At 31.8% G+C, this 12,027-nt stretch overlaps 1 protein-coding gene across 1 annotated transcript in view; it reads right to left on the reverse strand.

Annotated features, from left to right (window-relative positions):
* Positions 1-12,027, reverse strand: part of Osi24 (Protein) — a 70,202-nt gene that overhangs the window by 52,159 nt on the left and 6,016 nt on the right. Inside the window, exon 2 of the mRNA XM_065355825.1 lies at positions 9,396-9,859. Coding sequence (XP_065211897.1) covers positions 9,396-9,759 — 364 coding nt within the window. The 5' untranslated portion in view covers positions 9,760-9,859. The remainder of the gene's footprint in view (positions 1-9,395; positions 9,860-12,027) is intronic.

Below are 12,027 nucleotides of genomic sequence, written 5' to 3' on the forward strand. Positions count from 1 at the left end.
CCCGTAATTTAAACCACGAACTTGCCCAATTTTGAATTTGAAACAAACTTAATCAAATCACATCAAATCCAAACAATCTTATTTCTATTTGACAAACCATAACCAATTGTTTATCTTACCCATGTTATTCTATAAAATTTTGAAAATTGAAAGCAAATCATAAAACTATCTACATTTTTAAACTAGACAGCTAAGCAAAGCTTAGCTGCGAAGTGTGCCTAGCTAGCTGCCTTTTCTACAGCTATAACTATAACCGCTATTACATATCTAGGTAGTGCATGCGTGACTCAACCATGTCACAGTGATGAGAAATAATAATATTTTCGAAACTATGATTGCTTCAAAATAATAATTGTTTTTCAGTGTTTTCATATCTTCCAAATTACAATATTTCAGAATAATTTCTAGGCTTGCATTGCTTTTAAATTAAGAAATTTCTAGTTTACAAAATTTTAAATTAATTCCTCAAATTCCCCATTGCTACAATTTCATAAAGTTTTCAATAAATTTTCAGAATTTTGCATTGCTGCTGAGTTAGGAAACTTCCAATCAATTTTTAGAATTCACATATTGCCTCTAAATGACCAAATTTTGAATAATTTTTCAGAATTCTTCTTCAAATTACGAAATTTCAAATTCAATTTTCAAGTTCATAATTATATGCCCATAAATTGCAAAACGTTTACTTGAATTTTTGGAATTCGCATTGGCTCTAATTTTTCAGAATTCTCATTATCTTAATAAATATTACAATTTACATACAATAACTCATATCATTTTCAAGTTCACATTATCTACAACTTACAGAACTTTTAATCAATTTTTGGAATTCTCAGTGTCTCTTAAACTAAATGACAAATTTTCATACTATTTTTTTAGAATTTCCATTGTCTTCAAATCAAATTTATAAAATTTCAAACCAATTATCAGAATTTGCCTTTGATTTTAAATTATTAAATCTAATAAAATATGTTCAGAATTCGCATTGCCTCTAAATTACACAAAAAATATATGAGTAATTTTTACAAAAAATTTTAACTACATATTTAGCGCAATAACTGGATCCCGTTCTAAAATACATAATATAAGAATGAAAAACTCAGTATTTCCAACTGTTCAGTTACAATAATAATTTTTACTGTAATCTTATACAGTACACTCTCAATAACTCGAAACTCTTTAACTCAAAAACCTCTATTAGCCGAATCAACCTCCATTCCCCTTGAAATCTCCATAACACTCAATGTTAACTTAACTCAGATAAGTCGAAATTGATTATAAAAACTAGTTTAACTCAAAGCTAAAATTATGCCGAAAATAGCGAGAAAGCCTCTATAACTCGTACGTTGTCGGACGTTTACCTCTATAACTCGAATATTTTTCAATTCTTACTTCTATCCTTTATGCACTTGAATATCTCAGTTGTAACTCCAAGCTAAACTTTTTCCAAAAACAGTGAGAAAGCCTCTATAAGTCGTACGTTGTCTGGCGTTTGCCTCTATAACTCGAATATTTCAATTCATACTAAACTTTATCTTTTATGCACTTACATATCTCTTAAGTCATTCATTTTGTAAGACCTCTATAACTCGAATGCTCTCAAAATCTTACCTGCATAACTCGACACTGATTATCTCAAAAACCTCTATAAGCCGAATGAATGACCATTCCCCTTGGATTTCTAGTTATCGAGAGTGTACTGTAGTACAAATTAAGAATCATTTTAATAAATTTTGTTATACCTACCAATAGTAAAAATCATTTTGTTTTAATAATTTTTACTAAAGAGTGATAATAAAAATTACATAAAGAAGTTCTGTAAAAATTACTCATTTTAAGGTAATTTTTATATCATAAAAAAGTAAAAATTACTCATCTTAAGGTAATTTTTACTATACTTACGGCACTATAGGTAGTAAAAAGTATTGGAATAAATGAAATTAAAATTCATTTAGCAAAATAATATCATCATATTTCATAACTTAATTTTTATAAATTAAAATGAGGGGGTTACAGGGTTCAAAATCTGTTTTTTTTTTGCACCATCATCATGTATGTCTTTCTCCCCAGCATTTACCTATCCAATATTTCCAACGAAAAATCCGTCACCTATACCTACCTACCTCATGGGGATTCGAACCTGGGACTGGGACCCTACATATCCTATTCCTACCTACATGCCCTAACCACTCGGCCATAAGTTCACATGGAGGGTTGGGACATTAAAAGAATATTATGTACTTATGTATTGTTTGGTAAAGGCCCCACCAAACCACTTCTACTTGAAATACACAGCAGACAGACTGGGGGTATAGCAGGGTATATGAAACACAGCTGGTGGTGTTGGTATAGGACAGGGGTATAGCAGGGTACAATGAGCGGCAGGTGTTTTGCAAGTCCCCTTTACCATTTTTTAGGAATTTATGCATTAAAATAATGAACTAAAATTGCAATTACTCAGCAATTGCCCATCCGAATTGAATGAAAAATAATCTATTCCCTTCGCCTTAATGATGCTCAAATGGTGTCCAATATTAAGTACAAAAAACGGTTGGATAGCTTAAGAGAACGTTCAGTCACAATGAAATTTCATTTCTCAAAGCGAAACCAATAGTGTGCTACGCTCACTAAAAAAAGTATTCAAATCGATATGAAGATATTTTTATTCAAAAAAAAGTGTTTAAAATAGACATTGTTGGCTAACATGCTAACAATTTGCTTAATGAAATTTTCAATAAAATATAGAGCTAGTCAAAATTTAAGTGCCAAAATTTGATGCTAGCTAAAGTTTTTTATTCTATAATAAACCCCATACTCATAGCATAAAATTTACTATAGAAATCGGAAGTGGATTTTATTAGATATAATATATAAGAATATAAGATATAAGATATTATAAGATGTAAGATATAAGATAAGATAGATCAGCCCTGGCCATAGAGGAAAAAACTGAAGATGAAAATGTGTAGCAGTAAAATGTTCACAAAAAATATGTAATGTACATACATGAATAGTGTGAAATGAAATAAGATACCTACAGTAAATTATAAGACATGTGTGCGTACCTATTAAGTAACTCAGATATTAATTGGGTGTTTAAAAATAAAATGATCTTGACCAATAAAGTATCACTAGGTACCTAATTATGCAATCTGTGTGAAGAGTTGACCCATCGTTAGATTCTTATTATTGTTTGTGTGCCTGTGTTGATGATTTTCAATTAGATTTTCTTTTTGTATAGGCACATATGTAATAGGTATAATGTGTTTTTTTTAGCGAGCTTTGTTATGAGTTCTGTTCCCGTGATTGTTCTTGGTAGTATCCCTTTAAGTGATAAGATAAAAATTGAAACAAAATCAAAAATTATAAACTATAAAATGAAAGAGAAAACTGGCGAAACTGAAAAATGGTTAGATAAGACCACGATCATTTGTAACTTTGATGCTAGTGATGCTATCTGTTCTTCACTCAGTTCCATTTTTGAATTGGTCACAGATTTTAAGGGTGAAGAGAGGACAATCTGAGCGGATACATTTAAAATATGGCTGACTATTCTTAACCTTGCAGCGATTACCAACAAACGTCTTCCGGAGTTTCACCCTTGCTGTCTGCACTTGCTGCTGCAATAGGCTTATATGATAAAGAAATCAATACCACCGTCGCGCTGATGAAGAGCAAAGTTATCAGCTTGATTTTCATTTTACGTTAATGAGCGGCGCAGCGAGGAGAAAAAATAAACTGTATAAAACGAATTTTCTTCGCGTTATGAAGGTTAATAAGCAATTGCACCTTTTACTAGAATTGAAAAATGCAATGTTCAATCGCTCTATTTATATGCAAACCAAACCCATCCGAATAAAATTTATGAGCCCTTGAAATTTTTTTTTTGAAATGACAATTACAAAATTATATCATTTTATGTCAGGTTAGGAAGTTTTACAACGCAGAAACTGAAATATGTAGTTTTCAAATAAATCTCACACGTGACCCAGATATTGCGTGGTATTTCACAATTCGTACATGAGCAGTTTTTTGAAAATGCTATCTTGAAATGAAAAAGACGACGAAATTTGTGTCAACTGCTCGTATGTACAAGTAATCAAAATGATTACCTAAGTTCAAAACTTAATGAGTAGATAGTAATAAACAGTCATGTAGAAGAAGTAAAAGTAAAGGCAATGTTGATCTATATTTAAACCAACTGATAAACTAAATTTTGACATTTTCCTAGACTGTAAATGGTTACCTATTTATTGTGTTATAATAACCTATCACCAGGTACATAGGTACCATTCTAAGGCGTACATTTCTAGAAACCTTAAAAAACGACCAGTTTTTGAACACTTTTTCGATGCGTGAAAAGTCTTTGATTCTCGTTTATTGCAATACGTACTACGTAGGTAGGTAAATCAATTTTAAAAAATTTTCATCTTTATTGAAAATTGTTGCAAATTATGTAAGATTGATCCCGATTTGAAACTCAACCTGAAATAAGAAATTGTGTTGGTTGTTTAAAACATTGTTTAAAACAGCTATTTTAAATGCTGAGAAAAAAACATTGTTGTTTAATACATAATTTCTATTTAAAACTGTTTTTATTGTTTAAAACTTGTTTTTTTGAGACCTCGTTTTTTTTGTTTCTTCTTATCAATGATTTTGAGATTTTTGACCATAGAATTATCAAGAAATTTTTAAAAAATGATTATGTTTTTTTTTTAAATGGATTTTACAAGAATCCATAATCTGAATTCTGGGACTCCAGCTGGATTGTCAGTTCATTTCTGATAAAGTAAAATCTAAATTTAAAATCCATTCCTATAATCTACTACCCCAGTAGATCATGGATTTTAAATTTTAATCTGTTTACAATCCGGTATAAAAAAACAGCCGTATTTTCAAAAACTAATTTTATATTATTTTTTGTTAAAAAAAAAAAAAAGACAATCCATAGTCTAGATTATGCAAAATCCGTGTGAAAAAAACATACTTTAAATCACTTATTTGATATTTGTCAAACGTATAAAACATTAGGTACCTAAAGCGAATACACTTTTTGAATTTTATTTACATTTTTTTTCAACACTGTCGGTAGCAGAAATGAAAGAAAAAACTCGAAACGAGTTCGATAGCAAAAGGTTAACATCATCTTCGCGCAAAAATATTAGATTTATATAGGTACCTACTATAAAAATGAAAACATCTTAAATACATAGAAATGCTACACGCGCCAATGACAAACTTTTCCTGGAACCAGATTCACGAGTAGGTACTGGTACATAGTAATAAAGAGAAAACCATATACGCATTAATGGTATTTTATCCTACTAGTAAAATAAAGTGATTTTTGACGATTTTTGAGGTTTATTTCCCGAGCAAAGCGAGGGAAGTAATTAAAAATCGTCGAAAATCACTTTATTTGACTAGTTGAATAACATATTTTATCCAAACGTGGGAAGAAAACGCACATTTGATCACTCGAGCGACTAGCGAGAGTGAATAAAGTAGTGTTTTATTGTACTAGTAGGATAAAATTCATGATGCAAAAGATTCGCATCAGATTCACAACCGGATCACATTTAGAGAAGATGAACTATAATCTCGGCCCGATAAAATAATCTCACGACGAAACTAGGTATAGTGGCGGAAAAGTAAACATGGTGACTCATCGAATTTCGTAAAATTTTACATACCGGTTTATTTACATTCGGGGAAAATTTGTCATTTGTTAGTTCTGTGCGGATCTCATGTTAGAACATTGGCCATACTTGAGCAGCCTCCTTTAGTATAGGTAATTTCTTTTTTTCGAAAAAAAAACTGTTTGATTTTATTCAGTTGGTTTGAGGATTTTTTAAAGAAAAATACACTTTTGAGTTGAATTTTCCACCTTTACGAGTTTATAACTGGTTTCTTCGAACTTATGACCTTGAAAGTTACTTTCGTGAATTGAAATTAGCCCTGCAAACTGCCATTTTGTTGCTGAATAACGTAGGAAAAATATATTGTATTGTTTTTAGGTAGGTATTTATAATTGTAAGTTTTTTGGGATTTTGTTTGCTCCCATCCATTAAATAATACATATGTTGCTTTTATGAAAAAAGTAAGTTTTTACATCCCCTTTCCTCCTCCTCGCGAACTAAAAAGTAGGTTACACCGAAAGCCCCCCCCACAACCAAAAAAAACAGAAGTACCTAATAAAAAAATTGTATTCAAAATTCTGAATAATTTCTGCCTTAGAATTCTTCCAAATAACTTTTTATATAAGATGAAACCCCCCCTGTAACGTTAGCTTCTAAACAGATCCCACCTCCTTCATTTTGAAAAACATCAAAAAAAGTCTAAAATTTTCTAAAAAAAACTTTTAATTTGTGTAGGTATCATAGATCTTCTAAGTATCCCATTTTTTAAAGTAAAAATTTCTCCAGGCTCCCCAAATTATGTTAGCTCTTTAATATGGACTCCCAAAAATTTGAAAAAAAAGTTGAATGTTCAATTTCTCTATCAGGGTTTTGAAAAAATATTTAAAATGAAGAAAATATTTCAAAAAATTTTGATTTCTGCGTCGAAATTTCCCTAAATAATTATTTTTTTAAAGGATCTTCTTCCTCCAGGTATCTAAGCTACGTATGTTATACGTCCCCGTGTTTCTCTATTCAAAATCAACAAACGGTTGAAAATCCTTTTTTACGTTTCGAAAAAATTAAGAGAATTATTTTCTTATTGCAAAATGCAGAACATTTTTTAACAGTGTTTACTCATTTTTATTATTTTTTTTTGTTTTAAATAATTTTCTTGAAATTGAAGTTCCAAATAGGGAGGTCAACGTTATTTTAGGAATCGAATGAAGTTTTTTTCTTAGAGATCAGGTTTTTTATATCTCTTCTTTAATTTTTGACTATTTCAGAGGGAGTAGAAGTCAGGTATGTACATTGTAAATTCAATGAAATCATGACGGAGAATAATGGAACATTAAAAAACATGTTCACTAACCTATGTTTCATTTCATTTTCCTATTTTTTTTTTTTTTTTTTTTTTGAAGGATTCTGTGCAGAATTGCCAACATTATTACGTCTTGAAGGATTGAGATAGGGGTTTTCTTGGAAATGGGATTAACTATTTAGAAGAATTTTGATGCAATGAAACTGAGAATTTTTAACGATAATTTTTTCATTAAATTTTTTTTGTATTTTTTGACTTTGGAAGAATCCAGCATTACTTTTTTTGGACCTGGGGTAAAATATAAGGAAATATGGAATTATTTTTTCATAAATTCCAACAACTTCAGATGATGGAGGCATCACAAAATCACGCTTCAGAATTAGGGCCATTCTCCTGGGGCCCATTTTCTCGCATTTAAAAACCGTTTCCTCGTTCGATATTCGATAACTTTTATTTTTCACTCTTACTAGAGAATCGTTTGAACCGACCCCACCTCGCTCTTCCCTTCCCTTCCCTTCCAAATGGAACCAGATCGAGTTATATGATTTGTAATCTTCATTAACGAGTATGTTTAAAAAGTTTCAACGTAATTTTCAAGTGAGAAAATTCATCTTTGGATTTTTGAAAAATGTTGAGAATTTGAAAATTTTATAAAAGCTTTATTTCTAGGGGACCCTACTAGCATCTCAATTGTTTTAGGCTGTCGCTGAAAATTCTAAAGCTGTACATAATTTGAAATTAAATTTTTGAACAGCAGGTAGCGTAAATTCCAAAAATTTCAAATTGCTCTGGACTTCTGGAGGGGTTCGAAATTTACTTTGTTGTAATTTTGGTAGATGTTTATCGGGGACCTCAGGTCTGTGCGGAAGAGGGGGGGATTCCCAGCCCAAGACATGTACATGTTTCAAAGTAAATTGTTTGCAAGTATGTAGGTACCTTATTTGAGGTTTTGAAATTTGTAGTTTGAAATTTTTCAATTATGCTCTGCACAAACTTCACGGACAAAAACCGAATTCTTCAATAACTGGTTGGGAATTTGGTAAAAAGTTCTGCATACTGTTCGGTATCAGGAGGTGCAAAATAGTTCATTTTATACCGAACCAGCCCCGAGATCTTGGTATTTTTATGAATGGGCTGACGTTGTGACGTAGGTACATTAAATGGTATGAAAACTTCAAAATTATATTTTTCAACTATTTTTCTCCAAAAAAAACTGTCTGTGTTTTTGTTACTTTATTTTATTTTATTTTTCATTAAACCTTAATTTGATTGGAATTTCATATCATTCTATGATGCTCAGGATCGTCGAGAGAGGGACAAAGAGGGCAGGTTGTTCCGGACCTAGCAAGAGAACGTCCTGTGATGAAGGAAAATCCTATTTTTTTTTACTTCTCAAAACCAAATTTTTTGAAAGCTTTGGCCTCGCTTCACTTGGGCTCTTTTTTTTTCATTTTCAAAATTAAATTGTCTAAAAAAAGTATCATTCAACTTTTAAAAATTTTAACGTGAAAAAATGAATTTCTCGCAGAAAAAGTGTACCTAATTTTGAATGCTTCTCGAAATACAAATTTTCCAGAGCTTTCACCCTCACTTGGGCATGTCCTCTTTTCTTTTTCAAAATCAACATCCCAAAAAAATCTTTCAACTTCTAAAATATTTTAAAAGCCAAAAAATGAACTCCTTGCATGAAAAAATATCGTTTTTATGGTTCTCTCAAAATACAAACTTTCAAAAGCTTTCACTCTCGTTTCGCTCGGGTTCTGTCCTTTTTTTTTCAAAATCAACTCTCCCCCCCAAAAAAACATCGTCTTTTGGCCTCTCGAAATCAAATTTTCAAAAACTTCTGCGCTTGCTTCGCTCGGGCCAATTTGTTTGTAGTTTTGAAAATAAAAAAATTCACATTTGGGTCCCCAAAAATCCAAAACAAAAAATGAAAATTTTTACAAGTTATATGAATATGATATCAATCGGCAAAGTTGGTATTTTTCCTTATATCAGTCAGCAAATTTTCAGTCGAAGACCCCCCCCCCCTTCTTCAGAAATCTCTGTATTGTTTCATCCCTAGAAATAGGGCCAAATTATTCTCTCTCAACAGCCATAATCCGAAATCGTGTTCGTTTTTGTGTGATTTTGGTAGGTAGCTTTGATATGAATTTTCTAAATTAATTGTTAGTAATTCAGGTGATTGTTCCAAATTGCTCCAAATGCATCATTTTTTTTTTAAATTTTATATGTTGCATCGTTTGTGTCCTCTTTGCTGATTCATTTGATTACATTTGTGCTAAGATAATTGGAAGAGATTCATCGAAGGAAAGCTGAAATTAATGTCCCTGTCCCTATTACACCATGATCCCATGATCAGATCTTCTCACAACTATCAGTAAACAACTTTCTCGCATCAAATATGGCAAAAAAAACACTCTAAATTATCAACAAGGAAAACCAAGTGCACAACTTACCCGTATCGGTGGATTTTTCGACTGGAAAAACTTTAGATAAATTGACATCCAATCGATGAGTATTGGCATACCGGGTGAACTCATCGAATAACGAATCGACACACGACGAATTACCAGTTGTATGCGATTTGCGATCAAGTATAACGTAATCTCGATCTCTTTTAATGGTAATACCATCGGTCAAGACGAAATTATCGTTTTCCAATGGTTCGGCGACCGTGTGAAATATACGCTGTATTATGGCCTGATGAGGACACGGCGATTGACTGATGTCGATGGCGGCTGTACGGGTTATACTTAGACACCATATTAGCGTCAACACAATGGTTAAATTACGCTTCAATTTATGTAAGATGACGGCCATAGTTGAATGCTGGCACCAGTTGATGTCTTCATCTAAATACGTTGTTTGAACATTACCGACGCGTTAAATTCGCAAACATGATCGATAAAGTCGCCGCACACTGTAACACCATCAAAACCAAACGCACATCAGTCGACAATGCATAAAATTGTCGTCACGAAAATTACGATCAAGTATAAAGATAATAGGTAACAAGTAGATACATATGATAGTCTATAGGTAGATACGTTGAAACGAGTAAAATGATTTTTTTATACCGAACGAATACGCGTAACTAGTCTCGATACTCTAGGTCTAATTTTTCTTTTGCTCGTTTACTTTTTTTTTCGCCTCCCTACTCCGACGAAGCAGCGAACTTTAAAAGACAGTGAAAACTATTTTAATACGATATAATTACTCGGAAGGAATAAATACGGTAACCAAGTATAAAATTTAACATCATTTCCGCGGTTATTAGGGCGGCTCGTTTCGCTATTATGAATACCCTGACCATATACGTACCTCTAGCTACAGGTACTGGTACACGTTGTACACTCTTGGCTCTAACCATAAGCAGCACCTAATCCTCAAGAAGCGGATATTTCATATAAATACACTACGAGTAGGTAATAATGTTACTCTACTCGCTACTTAAGTACTCATTTTATTCAACGATGTGACATTCAATTGGTAATTTCTTTATTCCATTTGGTACCTAAACCGTCATTTTACGTATCAAGGTCGATAATACGCAGTAGAGGGTATGTCTGGATCTCATATAGGTAGCAATTTAATTGTACCCAATGACCGAAATGATGCACTAAAGCGTGCTTTTCCGACACAGTAATTGGAAAAAGTAATCCGCGATCATCGATGATGATTTTTAATTGATGCTATGCTATGTACTTGTAGGTATAGTACATCGCGATTTTATTCTAGTTGTAGTCGAAATAATCACGGATCCGTAAGAATACTGCTTATTGTGACATGGTTTTTATTTTAAAAGTACTTCCTTCCTTTTTTTTTGATGTGGTGTGGTTCTCGTCGCGGTTTGCATTACCGTTTATTTTTGCTGGTCGATTGAGTTTCATCTTTTCTTGTAAATTATGATCAATTATTGGAGGGAACTTGAATGTCGCAGCTGCTAGACGTAGAATTTTGATTACGAAAAAATTGTAGAGAATTTAATTCTTTTTCAGATCATTGTCGTCAGATTTTTGCTAGGATGTGGGGTTCGTCCGGTATATCAATGCGGAAAATTTAAAGACTAAACAAATTTTTGGAATCGTATATTTTTTCCAAATTATGCTACGAATGGCTTTTTAATATGTTTTTTTCACGTAGAACACGATTTTTTGGACGTCATGTCAAGTACTTCTTCGTAGACTAGGTCACATAAAAATATGTCCCAATCAAGAATTTTAATTTTTTAATTGATGTTTATCAAATTTCAAGGACATTTTTTAAAGAGAGGGGGTGGTAGACTCACCTAAAGAAAAGAAAGAACCTTTTGATCCTCTGCGGAGGCTCCAGAAATAGCACGTCTGTACTTTGTAGTTTTTGATGTGTGGGTACTCGAAGGAAGTATTCTTATTGGTTCAATTTTCTTAAAAGAATTTATATTTCATAAAAAAAACTTCGAAGAATTCTCTTATAGCAGCATTTTTGAATGATTTAAATTTTCATAAAAAATTTGCCAGTGCGCACAACATTTTGTACCATCTTCCCAGCCCAAACATCCATAAAGATTTGAATTTCCTCTTTTCTGCGTAAAAAGCTCTCTTTTGGTTCCAAAATTGCCAAACAAAAGACCTACTTTTTTTTGTCAAACTTGTTCATAAGGTTCTGTTTTTTTTTCGCCAAATGTTTCCAAGTTGAAAAGTGTTGGAGGAAAATGTTGAAAATCGTTAATTTTTGGGGAATAAGGTATTCAAGAAGTGTCAATTTTTATCAAATTTGCCAAAAAGTGTCAATTCTTGGTAAAATTGTCAAAAGGTGTCTGTTTTTAGTAAAACTGTCAGAAGGTGTTATTTTTTGTAAAACATTCAAAAGGTGTCAAATTTTGATGAAATTGTCAATTATTGATAAAACTGTCAAAATGTGTCAAATTTTAGTAAAACTGTCAAAAAGGTTGTCAATTTTTAGTAAAACTTTCAAAAAGTGTCAAATTTTGATAAAATTTTCAAAAAGTGTCAAATTTTGATAAAATTGTCAAAAAGTGTCATTTTTTGATAAAATTGTCAATATTTGATAAAACTGTCAAAAAGTGTCAAATTTTGATAAAATTGT

The sequence above is a fragment of the Planococcus citri genome, chromosome 3, assembly GCF_950023065.1.
Source record: "Planococcus citri chromosome 3, ihPlaCitr1.1, whole genome shotgun sequence".
In the NCBI taxonomy this organism is placed as follows: Eukaryota; Metazoa; Arthropoda; class Insecta; order Hemiptera; family Pseudococcidae; genus Planococcus; species Planococcus citri.